Source organism: Lepidochelys kempii, chromosome 6, assembly GCF_965140285.1.
Source record: "Lepidochelys kempii isolate rLepKem1 chromosome 6, rLepKem1.hap1, whole genome shotgun sequence".
Lineage (NCBI taxonomy): Eukaryota > Metazoa > Chordata > Testudines > Cheloniidae > Lepidochelys > Lepidochelys kempii.
In genome coordinates, this window is record NC_136385.1 from 100,393,149 (window position 1) to 100,420,186 (window position 27,038).

Here is a 27,038-nt window from a genome sequence, read left to right on the forward strand (position 1 = left end):
TGCTCAAAGTGAAAAAAAAATTGGGTTTGATGCAGGAATCATTTGATGAAATTTTATGGCCTGTGTTACACAGGATGTCCGACTAGATGGTCATAATTGTCTCTTCTGGCCTTAATTTATTAATACAATTTATAATGAACTAAATTATCATTATTTTGGTTTTTAAAATGTCACTACTAGAATGATATCTTATTTTAATATGAGAAAAATATTGATAATTAAGGTCTTAATCCCACAAATATTTAAGTAGATATGTAGGTTTACTCATATTAATAGACCCATTATCTTCAATAGAACTTCTCATGATTAAAGTTAAGCATGTGCATAAAAGTGTATGCAGCATCAGGGCCACTATTGTATTTTTATTTTTAAAACAGTCTCAAACATAAAATCTTTTTCAAAACAGAAGCCTGAAGTTAACATCCTAAACCCAATATCTAAGCATTTTAAAAGTTGGTTTTCAAAGGTAACTAAATGACTTAGGAATACAAGTCTGACTGGTTTCAAACTGAAAACCTTGAAGAAAGACTATAGCCCAGTCAAAGTGTGTCATCTGTCTTGATGTGCAGAAGTTCAGTATGTCAGAAAGTGGTGTTGGTTGTAAAAATAGCCCTGCTACTTCCTTATCAGTTTTGTATTTGAATTTGTGTTGATCTCACTGGAAGGATGTTAATGAGACACAGAATTGTCTTTTTCAGTATAGATGAATGTTTTATATATCTTCTTAAAAATTTTATGTAAACTCTGAAATTCTGCTAACAATTAGGAAACTAATTAAGAAAGAAGCACGGAATATCCACCTTAGCAATTTAAGACTATAAAATGGGAAGAAAGTAAGATCTGGCAACAGGTAAACAAAAAAACCAACATTTTAATGGAGAAATCATTTAAACAAAATATTTTTTAAACAAACAAAAAGAATCATGATTGATATCCATCCTTGCCACTGGCTGGAGAAAAAAAAAGTAAATGATTCGCATCCAGTTTTCCCTTCTGTACTGCATTGTATCCTTCATTAGCAAGCAAGGCTCACAAAAGGAAGCAATTACAAGCATTAACAATGTACTAAAGGACCTAATTGATTTTTGATGTTTCTTATGTAATTTTGTTTACATTCTGTACCTTGGGAAGCTGCATATATGACAAAACTCTTGTGTAAATTACCCAGGGTGAACAATGCAATATCTCTAAAATTTGAATAAATGTGTGGCTTCCTACTGCGGTTATTTGCATTAGGTATCAAATATATATATCCATGTACTTATTGGAGGAAAAAATCGTTTTCTGAAATGACACATTTAAATCTGACTAATTTCCTAAATAAAGGTAAAACTGGTTTATACAGTTCCCAGTTCAGTTCTACATATGTGTTAGCAAAAAGTTTAAATCTGTGGTCAAAGGTGTTTACAATGGAATCATTTATATGTACACGGAAAGAAAAGCACAGGCTGTTTGGGGAAGCACAGCCCTCCCTACCCGGCCCTCCACACTGTTTCACAACCCCGATGTGGCCCTTGGGCCAAAAAGTTTGCCCATCCCTGATTTAGATTGTTCAAAGTGATAGGTACAAGTCTTATTACCTTTATTCCCCTTCCCATCTTCCCAGAACTAGTCATCTTTACTCACCCCCTGACTATCCAAGTCCCCCAGAAAACATGCCCTATTGTCAAGCTTATGTATATTCTGTCGCCAGGGAATTTCCTGAAGAATCTGCCCCTTGTGCTCCCAAATATAAGCCTTACATTTTAATTTCTAGTCTTTTTGGTTGTGAAGATAACCTTGAAATATGTACGGAGTGTAAACTGACATAATGTTGTCTTCCTGAATAGGGAACTATAGGGCCTGTTATTAGATGGTTTTGTGTCTTCAGCTAATTTTCTGAGATCCCTGCAGCTTGGGGGCAGACCTTGCTCCTCCTCAGGAGAAAGATTCAGAGGAAACTCTGCAAGATATCTCCTTCTTCACTCTGTCTTTTGGGTTTTCCTCTGGTAGACGGGTGATTTAGATCATTGTTTTGTTTTTTTACAAATGTACATGTATTAATAGTAAAAGGCTGATACAGTAACACCAAATATTTCACGTTACAGTTAAACAGTGTGCCATCTGCTGGTGAAAAAATTGTCTGCTTTTACAGACGGCTGTAATGTAAATGAATGATGAAAAATAAAGTGCCTGATTTTCAGGGCTACTGAGGAGCCACAGTTCCAGCTGAAGATGGTGTGAACATCACGTCTGTGAACACCTTTAAAATCATACCCAAGCTGTACAATTTACTGAATTGGATCAAAATTATAGTTACAAGAATTCACAAAGGGGTACTCTTATGGTGCCTGGACTGTTCTCTCCAGGGTTCCCTCACCTGAAATACTCATTAGAGATGATCTTATAACGAGACATCTGACTATAAAATGTGTGTTTTTTCTGCTATTATCAGACTCAGCTATACATCACTTACAAAATGCTGGAGAACTTAGGTTCCATTTGATCAGCTCTGGATGAGAATCTATTGAGTCTGTGATCTCCTCTCTGGCCCAGATTTCTGAATTATTCAAAAAGAAAAGGAGTACTTGTGGCACCTTAGAGACTAACCAATTTATTAGAGCATAAGCTTTCGTGAGCTACAGCTCACTTCCTCAGATCTGAGGAAGTGAGCTGTAGCTCACGAAAGCTTATGCTCTAATAAATTGGTTAGTCTCTAAGGTGCCACAAGTACTCCTTTTCTTTTTGCGAATACAGACTAACTCGGCTGTTACTCTGAAACCTGAATTATGCAGGTGCCCTACCACTTCATAAGCAGCTAAAATACAAGTCCCCTGTTTCTTGATGTTTATAGTCTATGGCCCCAATCCTTCAACGACATACCTGCATAACTACATGTGAACAGTCCAACGGAGTCCAAATAGCCATGCTTTGCAGGATAGAGGTCTAAATTAGATCATGAACAGTACACAAAAGTAACAGAGAAGGATAGATTGCTAGAGCAGATTTCTAGTTTATTACTTTCACATTTGTTGTTGGATACTTAGGATTTTATTTTCCTAAAAAAATTATAATCAAATTTACTATTTATATTTGTTTTTCTAAAACTATAAATATAAATTGTCATTGAAGGACATTGTGAAAGGAGTGTGTTAAGGATGCCTTTAAATGGAGTGGCACACAAGACAAAGGAAGCTATTCCAGCCATCAGGACAACATGGAAGATGTGTTGCAGATGAGAGAAAGAAGGCTACAAATAATATATTTACACTAGCGTTTTCCTTAAATTTCCTTCCATCATATTACCACTGCTAATAATGGTGGGAGTGCTAATATAGACTATCTGCCAGTATTCTAACCACTGTATTGTGTATGCTTGCTTAGAGCAGATCTAGGTGACATGATAGTTAAAAAGCCAGTAACCAGGTGTCCACAGTAGTGATCCCAAGATGGCTAGCCCCAGTGGATCTGCACCAGTGATTGTGCAATGGTGGAAAATTTGAAGGAAAATACTAGTGTAGACTCAACCAAAGGTGATAACTAGTCAGGAGCAGTGGTGAGCTGGAGCCGGTTTGCACCGGTTCGCTAGAACCGGTTGTTAAATTTAGAAGCCCTTTTAGAACCGATTGTTCCGCGAGGGACAACCAGTTCTAAAAGGGCTTCTAAATTTAACCGGCCAAAAGTAGCGCCTTAGGGAAAATTTGGTGGCAGCTCCCCGCGCAGCGCCCTGCCCCAGCTCACCTAACCTCCGCTCCGCCTCCTCCCCTGAACACACTGCCCTGCTCTGCTTCTCCACCCCCACCCCCACCCTGGCTTCCCACGAATCAGCTGTCTGCGTGGGAAGCCGGGGCAGGCTGAGAAGCAGGCGGCGGCTTTGCACTCAGGCCCAGGGAGGCAGAGCGGAGGTGAGCTGGGGCAGGGGGGCTCAAGGAGGGCCACCCACGCCACAGCAGGTGACGGGGGGGTGGCACGCACGGGAACCACTCCCCGCCCCAGCTCACCTCTGCCACCCTCGGCCTGAGCGGGAAGCTGCCGCCTGCTTCTCAGCCCTCCCAAAAACAGCTGATTTGTGGGAAGTCGAGGGTGGGGGCGGTGCTTTCAGGGGAGGAGGTGGAGCGGAGGTGAGGTGAGCTGGGGCCGGGCATGGGGTGGGGAGCTGCCGGTGGGTGCTCTGCACCCACCAAATTTTCCCCGTGGGTGCTCCAGCCCCGGAGCACCCGTGGAGTCGGTGCCTAAGGCGCCACTTTTGATGTGATCAGTGGGGCGAGCAGCCGCTTCCCCTGCTCCCCCCAGTTACACTCCCCTGCCCCTAGGAGCCAGAGGGACTTGCCGGATGCTTCCTGGGAGCTGCCCCAGGTAAGCACTGCCGGGACTCCCCGCCTCATCCGCTGGCAGGTCCCTCTGGCTCTTAGGGGTGGGGTGGGCACCCACTACGGTGGCCCACGAGACCCTCCTGCCCGGTTCTGGGGGCAGTCAGGGGACGGGGGTGGATGGGGCAGGGGTCCGGGAGGGGCATCAAGGAACACTGGGGGTTGGATGGGGCAGGAGTCCCGGGGGGCAGGAGTGGGCAACGACCCCCTCATGGGGTGAGGAGGGAACCCGTTGTTAAGATTTTGGCAGCTCATCACTGGTCAGGAGGCTTCACTGAAGTCCAAGGGGTAATGTTTAGAAAGATACAAGAGCAGAGATGAAAGCAGGAGTGTTAATGTAAAGAGCCTCGCTGGTGAGGCTGAGAAATTTGAACCTACTATGAGTGGTGAGAAGAAGTCAATGGAGGAATTCATTTAAGCCAGGTTAAGCTGATCTGATCATTGATCAAGAGAGATGACTTTACTAGTGGCATTTGATATGTACTGGAGGAGAGGCAAGTCAGAGGTAGGGAAGCCAGGGAGAAGGAGCTGCATTAGTCAAGTAGATAACTGACTATGGTAGGGCCAAGCAATAGTGATTTAAGTGCAGGAGAAAGGACAGATTTTAAAGGTGTTTTAAATGAGGAACGGATAGGATATTGCAACAGCGTGGATGTGGCCCATTTTATTTATCGTAGGGAACAAATAATCTGTGTGTATAGTAGACATTCAGGATGTGAATCTGTAGTAACCCAGATCACAACGTGCATCTCAAATTATTTAGTTGCATGTGAAAATTAGCAACAGATATATCCTGTCCTTTCAAGAGTAATAGCTTTTGCGGTACATCACAAAATGGATAGATGCTTCAGGCTAATGGACTTGATAGCTCCTTCCTTTCTCTATTCAGGGCTCCTAGGGAATATTCAGAAGATTTCTATAGCATTTGTGCTTTGTTTCTGTAAAGTGTAACATGCCTAAATTTGAAATACACTAAAAAGCCTGTTAAACAGCTTGTATAATGGAAATATGCATTCGCTTAGTGTTAAGACATCCCAGGTTTGGAAATGCTATTATATTATAAAATGGGCATTAGGAAAAGAAGATTCCTCACAGTGATGTTGACTATCTATTTAGGATCTATGGTATTTAATGAAACTACACAGAAAGAAATTTACTAATTTGCCGTCATTGAAATCGTTACACCCATCAAAAAGAAGAATGTCATAAAAATGTCTTAAGATTTTCCCTTCTATTTTGATTTGTATTAACAGTTCTTTTAAATACTACAGCCTTTAAGAGCCAAAAGGATTCTATAGTTTATAGCTAGTTTTTAGAAATCATCAAATGCACACCAATTTTGTCATGTTCCCCCACCTTCTGTACTGTTACATTCCATGTGCCAGAAGCCACAAATATAGCCCTCAATTCTGAAAACACTCACCCAAGTGCTTAACTTTAAGCATGTAAGTAGATTACTCATCTGGTTAAAGTTAAGCAGATATGTAAGTTTTTGCAGGATTGGGGCCATAACAGAGAGTTGCTCTATCTTAGCAGTTTCAGTTTGTTTCTCTGCTTGTACATGGAGCAGAGGTGCTGGGAAGGGAAGCAGTGAGGGATTTGGACTGGGAAGGAAGGGTAAGCAATCAAAGAATAGGAGGGGAGTTAAAGAGGAGCAACCAGGAAACAAGAGAGGATAGAAGCAGTAATGAAGAATGGAAAAAAGATGCAGATGAAGAAAAGGATGGTTAGTTTTTGGTGTTAACCTGAATAGTAAAAGTTACATCCCTACTCCTAATGTGAAGGACCTTGAATTAGGCAATTAAAAAAACCCCACAATATTAAAAAAAATAAAATTTTAAAAATACTATATATCCCCAGATAAAGACATCTTTCTTTTCTCCACAATTTTTCAAATATCTTAATTTTTTTTAATTAATATAGTAAAAAGCATAACGTATTTCATGGAGTGTAGTTGTACTGGAGACCGAAGAGTACAGGTGTTTGAGATAACCACACTTATTGGTTACTTTCAGCCTCTTACCTCACAGAGTACCTGAGGTGTGTATACATCTGCTTATGACCATATACCTTGTCATATGTTTTTACTTGCACACAGAGGTGCCATGTATCAGTTGTAAGGCAATCGTTCACATGACCATTTCAGGCTCTCTTAACATCTACAGGTGAGAGAGAATGGGCTAGTTCAGCCCTTGACAATGATCATATGTTCCTTGAAATTGGCTGCAAATTATGATAGTCAATAGTAAGTGGAGCAGGTATGGTACCTTCACTTCCAGAAAGAAATCTTGTTTTAGAAGAGTCTTGTGGATTTTTTCTTTTTCTTTGTTTTATATTTTAAATTCTTGGGGTTAGCCACATAGAGTGAAGGCTCAGAGAATGTTATTGCTCATAACAATCACATATCTCCTTTTAAAAATTGCTTCAAAAATGTGGAGTTTCACAGGTGGTGATTTTAAAGATCCTATTTACATAAGACACAATAGATGGGATTTTCAAGTGCACTCAGTGTGCAGAGCACTTTTGAAAATCATACTGACTGTCAACGGGATAAAATATTGACCAGTGATCAACAGCTGCTGCATTTAATATTAAGACATTTATTTTCTGAGCAGAATATGTTGATTCTATGATGCTTATTCTCCTATTACTCCAAACAACCGGTACGAGAGCGAGTAGTTGCATCAACATTTGTCATAGAATAGCTGCACTGTGATTGTTTTAGATCTAAATATACCAAATGGAATCTCTGCCAGTCCATCAAACTGCTGGGAAGTTGAATGATTGTTTTTTCTTTAATGACCTCAGCCAGTGCAATACCAGGTTATTTTTATACAGCATACTTTGAAACAAACTCCTTTTATTGGCAAAATGATTTCTTATTGGAAGAGAAAGCACAGATTGTTTCCTTAAAGTGTTCAGAATTTAGCAGTGTAAATTATGGACATGAAACTAAATTACGTCAGCATCTATCATCTGAAAAGATTATACATACATCAGTCATTTGCTGTAATGGATTTAAAGTCCTTACAATAAAACATTAAAACAAGTTATACTTTAGCCAAACACAAGTTTTTATTGGGCCCTATACAGGGGTAACTGGGTGAAATTTAATGGACTGTGATATACAGGAGATCAGACTAGGTGATCTAATGATTCCTTCTGATTTAAACTGTATGTATCTATGAAAACATCACAATCATACTTTGTATGCAGTGTTGTTATGGCCATGTCGGCCCCACAATACTAGAGAGACAAGGTGCGTGAGGTAATATCTTTTATTGGACCAGCTTCTGTTGGTGAGAGAGACAAGCTTTCGAGCTTACACAGACTCTTCTCCAGGTCTGGGAAACATACTCAGGGTATGTCTTCACTAGCAACGTTAAAGCACTGCCACGGCAGCTTTAATGTGACTGTGTAGTTGCAGCTCCAGCGTTGGGAGAGAGCTCTCCCAGCACTGTAAAAAAACCGTCCCCATGAGGGGAGTAGCTCCCAGGGCTGGTGCACTGTCTACACTGCCACTTTACTGCGCTGAAACTTGCAGCGCTCAGGGGTGTGTTTTTTCACACTCCTGAGCAAGAAAGTTGCAGCACTGTAAAATAGCAGTGTAGACAAGGCCTCAGAGCGTCACAGCTAAATACAAGGTGGCACAGATTGTTTAGCATAAGTAGTTAACATATTTCAAGGGAACATTCCTTTGAAGGGACCATTCCCTATGCTAAACAATCTCTGCCACCTTGTATTTAGCTGTGACACTCTGAGTATCTTTCTCAGACCTGAAGAAGAGCTCTGTGTAATCTCGAAAGCTTGTCTCTCTCTCACCAACCGAAGTTGGTCCAATAAAAGATTTTACCTCACCCACGCTGTCTCTCTACAATCATACTTTGGTATTTAGTTAATATGGGAAGCTCATTGAACTATAATGATGTTCACATTGTAATATTAAATAAAGTCCACCCTTCCAGTAATCTGTTTGGCTGCCACAGATTCAAATTTCTCATAATAACTGATTTAAACAGACCATTGCAGCTGTAAAGAAACATGTTTTGCTTTATCCTGTTTGTCAAAATATGTATTTCCTTCTAATTGCTTGACATTTTTGTTTAAGTGAGCGAATATCCAGCCATTCCCAGATATGGTCCAGCAAGCCCATTTAAAGGACATTTAAGTACTCAGAGTAATGGTAAGTAATATGTATGAGTTGATAAAAGGGTTGTCATGGTTGCCTTGTATGGACTTGTTTATTTTCTGATTTTAAAAAAAAGTTATTTCATTAAAACCTTTGACTTAAACTTTTACTGAGGTTTTAATAATAGTAATATACAAATGTGCTTTACTGAAAGGACATTTGGTCTTTTCACAAGTGGGTTTTATGTGTCCTGGTGCTTTTTCTGGCTAGAATACATAAAATTACAGCTAAAAAGGTAAAAATACCACCTTTAAGTGTTATTTCTTATGAGCTAATGGCTCAGATAGAACGAATAATATGTATTCTAATATGATACTGAGTTTGTTTCCATTCAGGTGATGAAGAAGCTATGGCTCCCATTGAGCAAAGCACTTAAGCATATGTATAATAACTTTAAGATTATGAGTAGTGCCCTTTATTCTGTAGACCACTTAAGCATGTGCTTAAATGCCCTGCTAAAACAGTGCCTATGTTTATAGGAACTTCTTGAACTCTGTCCAATCTAAAATTTTTGTGTCCTAAGGTATCTTAAACATGAATGTTTAAATAAAACATTCTGTTTAAATAAAAATAAATGATCGAAAATGCTTTAGGACTCTGTGGGACAAATCTGATCATGTAAGGTGCTGAGTGTGCTGAACTCCCACTAAAGTCAACATTTCACAGCATCAGGCCCTCACCCACAATATCCTGAGTTTAGGAATCTCTGTTTCCCATGTAACAGTTGGTAATATCTCTAAAACTTCTAACAATGTGGGTAACATTTTCCTGCAGACCTTGGGGACTGGAAGGTAAATGGAGAGGAGGGACAACTAACTGAATATTGTTTTTAAATGTATTTATTTATACTGATGAAATGTAAACATATATTCTGTTACTGGTTTGGAATAGAAGTTTTTAAAAGTTTGGGGTTGGATGGATGCGGTGGAAGTAATGGAAAACTAGGACTTTATCAATTCAGCATTTTAACTATGAAAATGCTACCAAACCAGCCCATTAATGTGGGAGAGACAAAGTGCATGGGATTCATGGTTGGAACACCTGGATTTGAGGCTGTCAGACATACACTATTCAGTTTTAAAGAGAGGGAAGGGAGCATTAGCACACTTTGGTGACCACCAAATTTCAGTTTGGTTTGTTTAGAGATGCAGTATGATCATGTAGAAGATGGAATGAGAGTGCTTAGCCACTGGATCTGGGGCTGTAGTGCAAACCAACACTGCAGGGAAAGGAGAAAAGGTATCAGGGAGAGATGACATCTTAGAATGAAGGAGTGAGTTAAAGCCTCGGTATCCTTTCCCAAAAGTACCATGATTCTGAAGTTGTTAGGAAAGACAAGTGTCCCCTTAGGGCATGTCACCTGTGACGTTGGGAGGCCAAAAGCAAGGGCAGGCCCATGCGCTGGTTCTTGTGGCCTCCATTATGTAACACCGTCTGCCATCTTTGCAGCTCTTGTTTGGAACTGTGTTTGGGTTTGAACTGTAATTAATTAATAACTATTGATCTTTGCACTACTTTTTATAACATTCAAATGTGTTTAATTTTATAGCTTTTTGCATTGACTCCTCCCGGAGACTAAATAACCAGTACCTGATCAGGGATCACATGGCTGTTCATTATAACAAAATCCTTTCAGCCAAAGGTAAAAATGTCCAAACATGAAACTTCTACACCCAGTTTTAGCTCCTTCCTTCACTTTGCATTAGAATAGACCTGTAACAAGAATTGGGTTGTGGAAAGTTTTGTTTTTGCTGGTTCTGTTCCTTACTGATGTCAGTTGGTTGCTTCCGACTAATAATAAATATGAAAAGTCATCCAGTAACTTTGTGTGTGGTTGTTTTTCTCACATTAACATGTTGTTTTCTTATTCATTCGGATGGTGATAGAAAGTTACTACTTTGATTTCTCTTCATTTCACTCTGTTTTGTCGCTGATGCTAAGTAATATGCTTAGACCAAAAAAAAGAAAATCTTAATTAGGATAGAGTTGTGGCAGTAAACATAGATTAGTTACATCAGAATAAATGTAGAGCATTTCATCTTTTAAAAACGAACAAAATAAACCCCCCAAAAGGCCTGATTTTCAAAGGTGCTAAGCACTAAGGGTTCTCATTGCAGTCAGTGGAAGGGAGATGTGAGTGTTTTAGCACTTTGAAAATTTTCCCCAAATGTTGGTAAATTAATATAATCTATTATTAATCTTTGTTATTCATACAGCAATAATAATGTACATTGTTCTTTACAGAGAAGTAAATTCAACCTTTAGAGTACTGTTTTCACAAAGCAAATGTTAGGAAGTCTGGAACTTCAGAGTAAAGGTTCCACTCACTCACAGCTTAATTCTTCTCTGGCAGAGGAATGAGCACTCATGAGAAGAATCAGGGAGATTGTTTTAGTTTGGGTGAAGATAAGGTTGGGTGAGTAGCTGTGATAAAATTGAGCTTATAATGGAAAGCTAGTCAACCACTGCCTCTTCATAATAGTGCAGTTTTATATTGGCTCCTTATGAACTAAGAATCCAACACTTTATCCTCTTTCTTGCCTCATCCATTTTTGCTTGTTGTGGGATGATGATCAAAGGAAATCAGGCTAGTGATTCTGCTAATCTTCGGTTATTAATAATCACTAAAACTCAGACTCAGAATATGAAGAAGATAATGCCAATAACTATCTTTATTAGGCACAGAGGAAGCACAGCAAGGTGAATCAGAGGCTCCAGTGTGTGCTTTATTTATAATTTTATTTTTCTAAAAATGTGGTGGGAGGAAGAGTACTGACTCTTTGGCTTGTCTGTGCCAATATATTGTCAGTCTACGAGTTGATGTTGTTTAGCTATAGCTTTTGCTTTTCTTTGGATCTCTGCCAAGGCATTCATTTTTGCAGCTGCAGCATGCTTCCGAATACACACTCCTCTCCTGATTCATATTTGACAGAAATATACTATCATCAGTCACATTGCTTTAATATGCACTCATTCTCACCATCCATATGATCACAGTATGTGATATTATGTAAAGTTTCTATCTGCTTCTCATCTGCTACTGTGAGTTCTGGCTCTCACAATAATATATGGCAATAGGATGAAACAGTAGTTGCACCATTCTAACTTCCGTATTAACTGAAATGCATATTTCTGACCAAATGGTTTTTAAGTTTGAATTTCACAAGCAACCTGCTCCAGTTATGATCTGAGGAGTTGCCGTTCTCAGACATTATGCAAGCTGTTCCACAGATTTCCTTAACTTGCACAACCTTTTCATTTTAATCTCTTATTCCAGTTTGGAGAGATTAACTCCGAAGTATCTCTGTCTTGTATTGTATTTGGAAATTTTTTGCACCAAACCTCAATTCAGATTTCATACCAGCCACTACAACCTTCTGAAGCAATACCATTTCCATTTAAATTATATAGAACAGCTAATTCCCTTTTTTGTATAAATTTAGTGCAAAATGGAGTACATTTTGTTTAATTATGGCAAAACTATGCCCAAAGATTGAATATTACTGAAGTTTAGAAACTTGTGATGCTGTCCTTATGCAGTGTTTACAGTCAACCTTTCATTAAAGAATCAAGTGAAAAAAATTAGGTTGCAAAGCTCTGCCTACCTTTTTAAAAAGTCACATAATAGAATATAATGTGCTGAATCTAGGGCAGTGACCCAAGGGTCATTGGGAATTTATTAAATATTTTGTGTGCATAGTACTAAAAAAAAAGTAGATTTTTGTGTGTGTTTGTTTTAAATTTCACAGCCTACTCCCATGCTTCATGGCATAAACTGGTCCCAATCCTGCAAATAGTAATGCAGCGTTGGTGCAGCTGACTACAGGGCCATCCCAATAGCTGAAGAAGCCCTGAGACCAGCCTCATTGGCTGCTGCTCTGGCAGCCCCGGGCACCTGGTGCCCGGTGCTGCCCTGGAGCAGTGGTCCGGGACCAGCAGCAGTGTCGGCAGGGCCCCAGGCTGGCCCCCCCGCAAGCAGCAGCAGGGCCTCGAGCTGTCCCCCCTCCAGCAACAGGGGGCCCTGGGCCACGCCCCCCAGCAGCAGCAGTGGGGCCCCATGCTGCCCCACCCTGGGGGGGAACAGCAGTCCTCAGGAGTGCCCCCCTCCCTGCAGGTAAGGTTTAGTCCCAGGTATTTTTAATAAAAGTCATGGACAGATCATGGGGCCATGCTTTTTTGTTTATTGCCCGTGACCTGTCCATGACTTTTACTAAAAATACCCATGACTAAATTGTAGCCTTACTCATACTTAACTTTAAGCACCTGAGTAGTTCTATTGAAATCAATGGGATTACTCACATGCTTAAAGTTAAACACACATATGGTTATAGGATCAGGACCTAGTTAAGCTCAGGAAGAAATTCCTCTCTCTCGGGATATATTATCACAACACTAGATGCATTATATTTTTCTACCTTCTTCCAGCCATTCTCAGAGACAGGGTACTGGATAAATAATTAGCATATTCCAATGTCATAATTCCTGTGTTGCTCCTCATCCATGCATCACTTAGGGTGACCAGATATCCCGATTTTATAGGGACACTCCCAATATTTGGGGCTTTGTCTTATATAGGTGCCTATTACCCCCCACCGCCGTCCCAATTTTTCACACTTGCTATCTGGTCACCCTAGCATCACTGCACATATTTTTAGGGCATGCTTTAAAGACAGGAATATTCAGGCTTTGTCATCCATTAAAACTCAAGGTCAGAATAAACATGTTTTTATTGAGTATATTACACTGGGGAGCAATATCTTTGGAGATGTAGTTACAGGAAGTAACATACTTTAATTACACTTCCTTTTCCATAGCTGCAAGTGAATAGTACAGTCTGTATTTATAGGGAATGTTCATTAAAATGCATATTTCCTGTAAAATTCAGCATCAAGAATTTTTCTTTGACATTTAATTGAATCCATTAAAACAAACCAGTGGTCTGAATACACCATAAGCAGATACCACAATGAAAAATAGAAACTGTTAGCCTTTAATTAAACAAGTCTTCCTTTAGTGATATTTTGGTAATATATTCTTCTAACCATAGCAAATATTAAGAATAGGATCTTGCATAACTCACTTTTATTTTTTTTTATTGTTTTCAGCAGCCGTAGACTGTTCAGTGCCAAAAAGCAGGTTAACCAGCATCAAATGTAAGTATTTGCTATGAGATGTTAATTCTTTAAAAAGTTTTATAAAGTTAGAGTGTTATTTGCTGTTAAGGCAACGATTTAATCATGGGTATTTTTAGTAAAAGTCATGGACAGGTCGTGGACAATAAACAAAAATTCATGTCCCATGACCTGTCTATGACTTATACTATAAATACCCCTGACTAAATCTTATGAGGGGGGCCACTGGTGGAGGGCGCAGGTTGGGGAGGCACATTGGGCCAGCAGCACCAGCTGCCAGGTGCCGCTGACCACAGTTGCTCCAGCTGGCCACCCCAGGGTCCACCCGAGCAACAGCTGCTCTGGTCACCCCAGGGATTCGTGACTTCTGCAACCTCCATGACGGACATGGGGCCCTAGCTATTAATGAGACAACATTCAAATTTGAAGTAGGGGCCTCACAAATACAAGAAAAGTCCCAGTCCCCACCCAGAAGGGCACACAATCTAAATTCCTCACAATATAAGTGAGGCTCATAAACAGAAAAGGGAGGGAATGAGAGAGGAAGCAGAAGGATAACAATAAAAGGTCTCAGTTACTCAATAAGGTATACATATCTTCATGACTCTATAACACGCCTCATTCCCCTTTTTGTGGCAGTCTGTAATGAATTTAGCCCTAGTGAAATGCATCTAGCAAGTTATTGCCAACCTTGAAGTTTAAAGTCGTCTTCTTCCCCATGGTGGATGCAGCAGAAGCAGGAGCAGTGCAATATTCTCCCTCCCACCTCCCTTCCAATCTGTTACATCTCTGACCTTATGGCACCACATGTGGGGTGGGAGGGAAAATTTGTCTCCATATGCACTAAGACTCTCTATGAAGACTTTTAACAAGAGTGCCCATTAGTGCCAGTTCCAGAGGTGTTTTGGGGAAGTCAACACCCGCCAGGAACTGGACTGAGACCAATCAACTCGTTTCACAAAAACAATCATACAGCCATCAGGTGGTAACAACATAGGTCACTATCAACCCAGACTGAGCTGCAGTTATTACTATTGTCAGTTATATCTCTATATCAAATACTGTTTGTGATAAGAGAAAGGAGAAAGTTATTGTGACAACAGTGAAAGCTGAAATTCAGTGACTTCCAAGACATCAGCTTACTGACTGCTCAGAGAAGTGTATCAGTCAAAGAGGCTAAAACCTCAGCTGCTTGTTAAATTAACAAACATATTTCTCCGTTGTATTCTTGTCAAAATACATGCGAATAATTTGTGTAGCTGTTTCCATGCTTGTATTGTAATTAGTAACAAAAGATAAGATGATGATGATAAGTGACTTATTAAAGTAGTCGTTTTGGATGGAAGGAGGCCATGGAATGTGTTTTCTACTCAGTACAGAATCTAGACCCTCCTTCTCTGTACTTAGTCCGAGACACAGCCAAATCAGTGTGTTGTGAGGAGACAAGATTCATGGTTCACACACCCTTTGGGCAGCAATGCTCGGTTTCCCTGGGGGCTGTTACATGTCCCTGTGGAATGGGTTTTAGGGATGTTAGGCAAGGAGCAAATCAGGGCCAAAAGGTCCATGACAATCTGTGGATTCATCATCTGCTGTCTTCAGAGGGTGCAGCACAGGCTGGAACAGTATCACAAGGGATTATTACAGCCTCTAGACTGCAAGAGCAGCTTCATATCCGCTATCCTGCAGATCACAGCTTAGGATGTAGAATTGTTCCTGGTGCCCCAGCTGTATCAATAGCTTCTCTGTACCAAGCATGGCTACTTCGGCTTGGTGTAGGAGGGAGGATTAAAGTGCTTGGGTGGTTTGGTTTGGTTTTGTTTTTGAAAAAAAAAAAAGTTCACTTCTGTGACTTCTCTTGCTGCCTCGGTTAGGCCTTTATTTGGATTCCCCCCTGGATAAAGATGATTCTCCAACACCTGCTCAGTGCTCAGGCCTTTCTGAACTTTCTGCCCATTTATTTCAGAGCCTTCTATTTTCACAAACAAAATACTCCTGAGCTTTGAACCTATATGACACGGTTCATGCCATAGTAAATGTTTCTGGTTTATATGAGTTCATGTTGAAAACAGGGACAGAGCCTTAATCTTAACAGATAATTGTAATGGCACTAGTAGGTGTATCCCATATTTCAAATGGAACTTGCCTAGGTACAGTATATTTCCATTTCTGTTCAGTTTACTCAGACCATTCTCAGACTGTGTAACTTTGTCATGGTTACAGAATTGGAATTAATCTCCTACCAGTGTGTGATGGAAACTTTACACCTTTGCTTCAGTTAGTGTATTTGCCCATCTGCTTGGTAAAAACAGTACACTAAATCCTCACTACATTGCTCTTTCACCTTATTTTCAAACTGGACTGGAACTTTTCTTCCCATCCCATATCAAATAGGTGGCTGTGTCATAGCAATCAACAGCACAAGCACTGAGATTGCTAGAAGGGTATTGAAAAAGAAAATATGAAAAAGATCATTTTAAAATAATCTCATATCAATTGTCCTTTCCATGTGAGCCATAGGACATGGAATAGTTAGTTTTTTGTCATATGTTGGAACATATTAATTTACTATTTTTCCTTTTATATTCCATATCTTACTACTTTTTACTTCTTAACTGTGAAAATATTTTTACTTGTGGTGCCATAATCTGGGATTTACAGACACTTTATTGAGCTTTTGTAAAGTTTCTCAATTACTTTTTCAGATGCTGAATTTTCTCACCGTTCTGCTTTGAAGTCCTCTTCTCCCCTCATTGCTTCTCAACTGAGTGCAAATTTTCAGTACGAAGTGCTGAGATTTATCAGCATGGCTTCTATTAACATTAATGAGAGTTGCAAAGCGGAACACCTGCACATCATGCTGAAAATTCCCCCCCGCAAATTGTGCTTCTTGCTCTGCTAAAATAGCAGGTGAATAGTTCCCTTTGGGCTGTTGCCATGGCTCAGTCATTGGTTCTTAAGCACTAACATGGTAGTGGAGCTGGCACTTCCTCCAAACAAGTGCATATGTCTGCCCTTAAAGTGTATTTAGTTTCCATAGTTCTTTTCCCACTATCCTAGCTGGCAGCAAAGCAGGCAAGCTGCCATGCAACTGAGCCAGCAGCAAGCATGCACATGTGTATTAGATCAATTCTATTGACTTAAAATAGTTGTTAAATGTGAAACTTCTTGAAATATGAGACTTCTGTGTGCAGAATTACCCTAAGCATGTCGATACCAGTGCCTATTAGAAATCTCATTATTGTAGCGTTTGTGCCAGAAAACTTGACAAAAACCCTGCCAGATAAGACAGGTGCTGCTACACATGCCTGGATTCCAATAACAACAACTTTTGCAACCCATATGTTTAGAGGTTTTTCCACAGAATACACTGACAGTGCAGCCTGAACCTAGTGATTGAGAGTGTAGATCTCCTGCTAGGAAAAATATGCATTCTGAGAAATTGCCCACCAGAAATCCAGCACACATAGTGGATGAATATCAAGTATGAACCTGCAGTTACATTTTTTAGAAGTGATTAAACATACTCATTTTTAGGAGAAAAAAACCTAATAATGATGCAGTCTAACTGATACTTTTCCTTGCCTGGACCTAGGAACTTATCAGGATTTTTATATTTTTAGGCCTGATTTTTTCCAGCATTACCTCCACATGTGAACACGTACATTTTGTGCATTATCACTGATAATCTTTGTGTTGTGAAAAACATAAAATCTCTGTGTAAACTAGGAAAATCAAACTTGTCTATGTTTTGCTGCTGTGCAGGAAGTTTGCACAATCTTCCCTGCACTGGCCCTTCCACCATCCCCATGAGTCCTGCCTCATTTTCATGCATACTTTCTAAGAATCTATGCAATAAGGGAGCCCTACCTCATTCCAGACACACGTGCATTTTTTAATGACATGGGGTTTTCTTACATACACAGATAGTGCCAACAGAACAGTGAGAATGGGGGGGTGGTTAACTTATTTACTACAACTGCCAAGTTTCCAAGTTCTGTCACTCCCTGAGGGCTCATTAGAGCCATTAAGAGCTGTGTATATTTTTTACTATTATTGTACTCAAACATGGCAGAACCATTTTTCTCAAACTTTCCTAAAAAATAATCCTTCAACTGAGGTCAGACTCAGAAAATTTCAGACCGAAAGGTAAAGATTAAAAGTAACTGAAATACGGCCTTTAAACAGAAACACTCAGGCAATCTTAATTATCACTGGTGTTGTTTGCTCCAACTATAATATATGTATCTTTTCCTAAAAGATACACTTGAATTATGCATATAAACTGTGCATGTTTGCACACACATGATAATAGTGCACAGAAATCAGACATATCTTTTTGAAAATATAGTCCCGTGTATTTGTCATCTGAATTTCTTGCTTATAAATATGAAAACCAATTGTGTAAATATCTCTGTGTCCCTGCATTTTGAATTAGCAATTTGAAATGCTTCTGCAGTAGATACATATTTTTGTTCTCCATAAAAGGCAGTACCTCTGAGGAAGAAATTTATTTAAAGCAACATAATACATTTTTCATAGATTAAGGCTAGAAAGGACCATTAGAGCATCTAGTCTGACCTACATTACCATAGCCAAGAATTTCACCCAGTCATCCCTGTATTGAGCCCAATAACTTCTTTTTGACTAAGCACATCTTCTAGAAAAGCATCCAGTCTTGATTTGAAGACCTCAGGAGATGGGGACTCCACCTCATACCTTGATTTTTTGGCCAAATGGTTAATCACCCTCACTTTTAAAACTGTATGCCTTATTTCTAGTTTGAATTTGACCGTCATTAACTTCTGGCCATTGGCTCCTGTTATGTCTTTCTCCAACTAGGTTAAAATCATTTTAGCACCTATTATTTTCTCCTTGTGAGGGTACATATACACAAACAAGTCACTTGTCTGTCTTCTTTTTGACAAGGTAAACAGATCAAGCTCTTTAAGTCTCTCGCTGTAAGACACTTTTTCCAGTCCTTGAATAATTTTTGTGACTCTTCTCTTTTAAACTTTATACATAATGCCCAATAAAGATTGTCACAAACTACATTGAAGAAAACAACATTTTACATATAAAGGTCAGATTTTCAGCTGAGTCTTGGCCTCTTATTTTTTCTCCCACAATTTTGCAATTACTTGTGGGTGCAGTGTATTGTGTGGATATTATACTGCTGGACACTCGGTGGGAGATTAAGATGGAAAGACATGGAAATGGAAATGGTTTTAAAGAGAAAACCTTATTTTAAAAGTGTGAATGGGTGTGTTATGTAGGCATAAATTCAGTCAACACCTCTTTGTTTTCTACCACGCTTTGCATGATCAATGCACTTTCTGTCATATGCAGCACCAAAAAGTCCAAAGCAAGTTTGTATTACTGACTCTGATCCATAAGAAACTGGATTGGTAAATGCAGAGGTGTAAAGTATACACAAGACTGTTACCAGTAAGTCTGTAGTTAACAAATGTCCACTCTGTAAGTCACAGGATGATTCAGGGCCTACATCTTCATTCTTACAAGAAAATCTAACGAATGCTCAAAAACAGCTGATATTAGCCTTTCATCTTAAGGGGTCAATTACTTTACTGGCAAACAGTATTTATAAAAAGATGGAAAGAAAACTGCGTCCTTTTTTTTCAAAACAGGATACAATGCTAAACTTATTTATTATTCTGTAAAACAGTTGCAAATCAGGAAACTTATACGATGACCTGGTTATTTTGGGGTGGGTGTGGGAGGGATGCATTTTGCCCTTTGCAGGAGTGAAAAGCCAAATAACCAAGGGGAGATGTTGCAGTTATGCTTCCCATGTGGGTTGGTGGAGCCAGATGTGGAAAACATGCACGGAGGATCTGTGCCCTTACATTCCACAGAACTGTGCTTTGTGTGGACTCCTTCTGCCACAGAGAGGGTTTTTAAGAAGTGGTGGGGCTATGGTCATTGGAGCTGTGTAGCCCATAGAGCATGTAGTGGGGTGCACAGCAACTGTAAATATGACTATGCCTAGCAAAAAGACCTAGCAATAAACTAGTTCCAAGTAAGAGCTGAGTATGAACCCCAGGATTTGGTCACATAGAAATATATTGCTCTTACTGAGTGTACCTTTCCTTTTACATTTACTAAATCAGGTATTCATTTTCCTGATTGTATTTATTAAAGTGAAATTGATCACTGCATTATTGTATATGAAGTACTACAAAATGCTGGTGATACACTGGCCAGGGAGCACTTAGTGCAAATTTTGAGGTGAGAGTGCGAGTCCAGTCCCTCAGCATAAATTAGAGCAATTTGAAACTGTCCTAATCTATACCAGTAGCCAACAGCCCCGTGTGGACATTCCAGCAGCTGAGGATCTGGTGGACAAGGGGATGACACACCCTCTTTTCTCTGGGGATATTCCCTACATGAACATCTGGGAGAGTGGGTGGTGTTCGGAGTCAGTATGGCAATTCTGTTTAATTTTAGGATCCTTCAATGGCAAGTAAGGAAGCTAGTTTCAGGGCAGCACTGGGATTTCTGAGGAGCACAAAATAGCCACATTACACTGGATAATTGGGGCTAAATTTTGTTGGACTACACTAATACAACTAAAAGAAAAGGAGTACTTGTGGCACCTTAGAGACTAACACATTTATTTGAGCATAAGCTTTCATGAGCTACAGCTCACTTTGTCAGATGCATACTGTGGAAAATACAGTGGGGAGATTTATATACACAGAGAACATGAAACAATGGGTGTTCTCTAGGTATATAAATCTCCCCACTGTATTTTCCACTGAATGCATCCGATGAAGTGAGCTGTAGCTCACGAAAGCTTATGCTCAAATAAATTTGTTAGTCTCTAAGGGTGCCACAAGTCCTCCTTTTCTTTTTGTGGATACAGAGTAACAATGCTGGTACTCTGAAACTAATACAGCTGTGATTCTTAGTCTGTTTACCCTCAGTTGTGCAGGTGTTTAACTTCTAACTTTTACTTGTAGCCAGATTCTGCCATCTGCATTCATGCTAAGTAGTACCTTGCTTCTTGAGTAGTCCCTTTGATTTAAATGAGTCTATTCTGAGTAACGTTCCACTCAACATGAGTAAGGCTGGAAGAATCTGTTCCTAAACAAATATCATGTGTCACCTTTACTCTTGTTGAGTACTCTCTTATTCCGCAAGTAGTGCCATTGATTGAATGGGCTGTTCTCAGAGTAAGGTGCTACTTAACATTGAGGAAGGGTGGCAGAATCGTGTCCTAAAATTATGAAAACCATAACCTCATATTGTCTGTCCTTTTAATAAACAGTGAATGCTCCAAGTGTGAAATCATGGCTCATTTAAAATGATAGTGAGGCCAGGATTTCACCCTCGATGGCTAAGTTGTGGTGTGATTGGGACTTTCATTAACTAAGACTGAGCTATGCAAAGGAGAAGGGTGTTACGAAAGACAGCACTTGTTTACAGAACTAGCTTCACCCTATGATGTGCTGAATATTACAAATCATGGCCACTTCCAGCACATCCAAACTGAGGGTGGCAGCTCCACTTTGAAAGAAACATGATGTGACTTCTTTGCATGCTCTTGGTCTGGAGGAATTCATATGGGAAAATAATGCCCAGAATTGAGTTGGCAAATAAATAGTTGGTTCATATGGGGAAGTACAGCATTAGTCAGTGTTAAATTATGCTCTGGGACATGCACTTACCCTTGGCTAAGCTCAATAAGATATTTTTTTATTTGTTCAACTAATGTTTCAATGTCTAAAATAGTTTATTTACATTAAAAAACAAATCAATTCAGGAATTAATATTGCAAATTGTATCTAGTTGTGATATATGGTGACTGTAGAGATCTGAAATTCAGAGCGAAGGACAACCACTCATATTAAGCAAACTCGTACTGTGGTTATAAGCACTGGACTGCCAAACTCCTTAGACGTGTGACATGTCTGATAGATTTTTGAATGACTTCAAAGTTTTATCATCTTCATTTCAGTCAGCCAAGCTATGTTTTGTAGCTCCAGGCAGGTTTCTAGAAATATTGCTGAAGTGCTGGGTTTATGGAAATAGAGTCACGCCTGTAAAGGGAGCAACCACTGCAGAAAAATAAAATTATAATGAGGGGAAATTTGTTTGGTATCCTCTGAACTTTGTGTAATAGGCATTTGCCTAGTCAGTAGTGTAGTTTCTAAATTGGATTAGTAAGAATTTCATAGCTCAGTATCCTTTTAAAAAGGTGTGTGTGTGTGTGTGTGACGGGGCCGGAATAGTATACAATACAGCCTTTAAAAACGCTTGCAGCCATACATACACCACTTTTTATTGCCTGCAGAATTAACAGAACAGGCTCACGGACTGCGTAGAATATAATATAATATAATAATATGCTTATAATATAATGCATTATCTCATTACTAAGCCTGACAATGATTGTGAGCAGAGTCACTGATGAGACTCATTGATCTCTAGATTCCATTAAGCTTTGGAGATCTTGCAATTTAAAACTGCAGGATGCATTTTATACTTGGATATTACTCGCTGTTTTTTTAAAGAGTGGATGAAACGATTTTTTTTTTTTACTTGTAAACAAGCAGATTTAGACATTTGACATGTTGACATTTTGGATCAATTTTGATCTTTAGTTGGGGATTCTCTGTACAGTTAAGGCTATTTATAGTTCATCTAACAGACATTCCTACTAAATCTGTTAAAAGATGCATCTCCTTTTGTTTGAATTATTCTGCTGGTAGTGATGGGCATTTAGTCCATGGCACAGCAACAAGGACACAGAGACAAATTCATCCCTGGTATAATCCCATTGAAATTAGTTGAGGTTACATCAGGGACTAATTTGGCCTGTACTATTTCTAGGGCAGAAGGAAGTGAGGAAGCTTATCTTAGTTTGTCCAATTAACTGATAAAGTTTCTCCCCCATAGTACTACGCTTCCTTCCAAATGCCTATCTGTCTCTTGCTGTAATTAACATAGTCATAGCTGCACCATCGGCTCATGTCTTGGGGTCTGATCCTGTGTGGTGGTGGTGAGCGTCTTCAGCTCCAGTTGGTTGCAATGGGAGTTATGAGTGCTCGGTGCCTTATGGGAGCAAGCCCCTTACACAGATTCGCTTGTTGTCTGAGTAAACCCATACTTCAAAGAATGGAGCTTCCAGACCTGATGCTCACTTTGCTTGGTGCAGGACCCAAGAGGTTGGGCGGAAGGTGGATCTATGTTACTTTTTGTCTCCCTTAGTCTGGGGCCATTGGGAGGTTGCCTCAGGGCTACCCCGACTTGCATTCAGCAGCCTACTGCCCTCTAGATTCCTTCTACACAGGGGGTATTCCTTGGTGGGTGGCTTTGCAGTCCCTTTGCACTGGCATTTTACAAGTACCTGTATCTTCTGTAGGGCCTCTTTATTGACATTTGGAAATGAATGTGCTGGTGTTTTTGGTTCAGGCTGCCTCCACTGAGGCATGCAGCTCTGTAAATCACATTAACTTTCAGAGTTTATGACACCCCACTATGCAGCTAGAATACACATGAATAGCTTTGTAACATTAAGAGCAAAGGGCCATATTGCAGCAGGCCATGGCTCCTTCCCTTCCCTCCCCCAAATCTTGATGGCATAGACGCTTTGCCAATCTTCTGCTCTCGAGAAGCATTTGGGCCAAGGTTCAGTAGCTTATCTGATTCTTCCCTCCTGATCCAGCAATGGCCCATCCACACAGACCCTACCTAGACTATTCATGCTCCTGACATGTAATTTGCTGCTCTTGCAGTATTATCTGTATGCCCATTTTGGGGACCTTTCTACTTTTTTCCAGAGTTTGACCCCAAATTTTTTGAGTCCCGCAATTCCCTTTGTACATATAAATCTAGCAAGATTTAACATTTACAAATGATGTTGTTTTTCACCAAAAATTTCAATACTGTTGAAATACTGTTGTTCAGCAGGATCAGAATTGGAAGGGTTCTTAGTGCTGTATGGATGGGAACAGTGCTATGGATTTTTGAGTAGAATTTCATGTCGCTGAACTTGGTCTTCCAATTCCACTGTATTTTTTGTAGTTTTAGAACTCAAAATTTCTAACCCTAAAGAAAGCAACATAAGTTTTAATATTCTGTTTTGACAATAGGAGTTATTTTTCATGCTTACAGTATGTTCAAACTGGAACACATGACAACATTTTACTTTTCTGACTGAATGAAAGCCCACACAAGGTAATGCATTTAGAGAGAAGGACTCAGTAACATTCCTTTAAAATCTCACTAATTTTATTTGGTTCTTTCTTTCCTAAGTTGCAGACCAGCAACGGAGAGAGAAACTCAAGAAGGAAATTGCCAGGTGTGAGAAGGAGATGAGCGCAGCAAAAAATGCCTCACGGGCCAGCTCCAGAGGAAGCAGGAGGCTACTGTCATCCACTTTTGTAAAGGTAGATATTTTAACTTTGTTTCAAATTGTAGATATTTCCCTTTGTACATACAAATTACCAAGATTTAACAGTTAGATATTATGGGCCAAGACTTCAAGTCCTTATTCTGTTTTTATTCACGCCATGCTCACCCCTTGGTCAGGAGTCCAAAGAAGTTCAGACTGAATAAAAACTGAGTAAAGACCTCAGGATTTGACCCTTTATATTTAAACGTTAGTGTAAATAAGCAGAGTCCCCATGCTGCTCTCAACACACGTTCAACCCAAACCTCCCCTGTTCCCTTTTATTACTACTTGGGTTTTTCCTCTGTTTCTAAGAAAATGAAGATAAGCCTTAGCCCCAAGCTTTCTCTTGAGCTATCATTTTCTTGCATTTTCCTAATAGGCCTTCTGCCTCACCCCTAATGCCTTTTTTCTCAGGGTAAACCTTGAAGGCAGAGGTTGAAGAGTTGAAATTCACACACACGCCGAGGCCAGAGGGCTATTGTACAGCACCCTCCCTAGCTGCCATTCCAGTCTGTGGGATGGAATAACAACTCTAGCCTCTCTTTGTCGGTTGTACAGAGCATAGGGTTGCCAATTTTCTGATTGCAGAAAACCAAACATCCTTGCCCCGCCCTTCTCAGAGGCCCCGCCCCTTCTCAGAGGCTCTGCCCTCACTCACTCCATCCCCCCTCCCTCAGTCACTCGCTTTCCCCCACCCTCACTCCCTTGCTCATTTTCACTGGGCTGGGGCAGGGCGTTGAGGTGTGGGGGGGGTTCAGGCTCTGGGCTGGAGTGCAGGCTCTGGGGTAGAGCCAGAATGAGGGGTTCAGGGTGCGGGAGGGGATGCCAGGTTGGGGCAGGAGGTTGAGGTTTGGGAGGCGGTACGGGCTCTGGGTTGGGGGTGCGGGCTCTGGGGTTAGGCCAAAAATGAGGGGTTCAGGGTGTGGGAGGGGGCTCCAGGCTGGGGTGGGGGGATGGGGGGGACTGAGGGCTCTGGCTGTGGGTATGGGCTCTGCAATGGGACCAGTTATGAGGGGTTTAGGGTGCAGGAAAGGGGGTCTGGGCTGAAGCTAAGGGATTCAAAGTGTGGGAGGGAGCTGAGGGCTGGGGAAGGGGGTTAGGGTGTGGAGGGAGTGTAGGGTGTGGGCTCCAGGAGGCAGTTTGGGTGCGGGAGGGGGCTCAGGGCTGGGGCAGGTGGATGGGGGGCAGGGCCGAGGGTTCCATCTGGGGGTGTGGGCTCTGGGGTGGGGCCAGATATGAGGGGTTTGGGGTGAAAGAGGGGGCTCTGGGCTGGGACCAAGGGGTTCAGAGTGTGGGAGGGAGGTTGAGGTGTGGGAGGGTGTGCAGGCTCCAGGAGGGACTTTGAGCATGGGAGGGGGCTCAGGGCTGGGGCAGGGGATTGGGGCACGGGAGGGGGTTTGGGGTGCAGGCTCCAGGCGGCACTTACCTCAGGCTGCTCCTGGAAGTGGCCGCCATGTCCCTCTGCCTAGGCACAGGGGCAGCCAGGGGGCTCTATGCACTGCGCCCGTCTGCAGGCGCCACCCCTGCAGCTCCCATTAGCTGCGATTCCCATTGGCAGCGTATGGAGCGCCCCTGGCCACCCCTGCACCTAGGAGCTGGCGGGACATGGCAGCCGCTTCTGGGAGTCATGCGGAGCCGGCCATTATGGCCAGCCGGAGTTTTAGTGGCCCCACCAGGGTCCCTTTTTGACCAGACATTCTGGTTGAAAACCGGACGCCTGGCAACCCTAACAGAGCATTGAGGTCAATGGAGCAGCATAAATGCAGATCCATAGCCCCTCCCCTGGATCACCCTTGGGTCTCATCTCACCCCACCCCTGAATTGGCCTGCACCAGGCCTGCATAGACTGGAGCTGAGACCAGTTCTTCAGCACCCAGGAGTGGCACCCCTGCACAACCACTCAGACAGCTGAACACCATCCTCTGAGTGTCACCAGTTACTTGCACTGGTTGGCTCCTAGTTCCTAACTTCTTACAAGGGGCCCCTACTCCTTGTGGGTCTCCTTAAATCTCTCCCTGGGAGTTCACTGCACACCCCATAGGGTTGGGATAAAGATCTCCTGGATGGAAGTTCTCCCTGTGGCTCCTGGGATCATGCCAGCAGTCTCCTGCTTGGCAGTCCCGCTCCTTCCCACCCTTGCTGACTGCAGTTTCCTCCCTTTTAAAGGCCTCCTGCCTATCATATGTGATTGACAAGGCCAGAAGAGCGCGGCTAGCCCTGCCTCCCATGCCTCTCTGGCACCTTTGACATCTTTGTGTGGTCTATACACCCCATCAAATACAGGATCTGAGTTTACATATTTTTTAAAGTGTCTTAAGTGTGTGCTTTGACATAGCAATGTCAGAGCATTGTAATTCCTTGTCTGTGTTTTAACCTCTCCCCCAAAGAAGAGCTCTCTCAAGTAGTAAGTGTCACTTAGTACTACTAATTACTTGTAGGTACCTCTTCATCAATGTTCTTGTCAACAAGAACATCTCAGTCTTGCAAGCATTTGTGTGTGAGTCAACCAACTGCATGTTTGAGTGAAGATTTCCAGATATGAATAGGCAATCATAATATATTTTAGAAGTGGTCATGGCAGACTTGCCTGTTTAGGTAACATTGGATAATACTTAATGTCACCTATTTGGGGCCCTTTTCTACAGATCTTTTAATCTCCACATAGACAGGAAGCAGATGTCCCAAAAGATAAAACTTGGCACTAGGAGATTCCCATGAATTCCTTCTCTGCATGATTCAAAACAAAAAATACAGCTATTAACAGCTTTTCAGCTGAGCCGTGGACCTGATGATAGACATTAGATCATAATAGGGAAAATCTTGCTTAAAGATTTACAAAATATTTTTCATCAACATGTGAATCGAAGCACTAGTGCATTAGTAAGAAGTGAATATGTTTCTGCAGGAGGGGTTCCTGCTAGAAAGCAAGCAGTGGTAGTAATTGGGCT

The 27,038-nt window shown here is 41.1% G+C and overlaps 1 protein-coding gene across 6 annotated transcripts in view; it reads left to right on the forward strand.

Moving 5' to 3' along the window:
- Positions 1 to 27,038, forward strand: part of SPATA7 (spermatogenesis associated 7) — a 77,307-nt gene that overhangs the window by 19,475 nt on the left and 30,794 nt on the right. For 4 of the 6 annotated variants that reach the window (XM_073349369.1, XM_073349366.1, XM_073349368.1 and 1 more), the window contains 4 exons: positions 8,458 to 8,532; positions 10,088 to 10,180; positions 13,644 to 13,691; positions 23,952 to 24,085. In XM_073349369.1, coding sequence (XP_073205470.1) covers positions 10,144 to 10,180; positions 13,644 to 13,691; positions 23,952 to 24,085 — 219 coding nt within the window. In that variant the 5' untranslated portion in view covers positions 8,458 to 8,532; positions 10,088 to 10,143. Of the gene's footprint in view, positions 1 to 8,457; positions 8,533 to 10,087; positions 10,181 to 13,643; positions 13,692 to 16,375; positions 16,581 to 23,951; positions 24,086 to 27,038 lie in introns of those variants that run through there. The other 2 variants (XM_073349367.1, XM_073349371.1) reach the window with 2 other exon arrangements.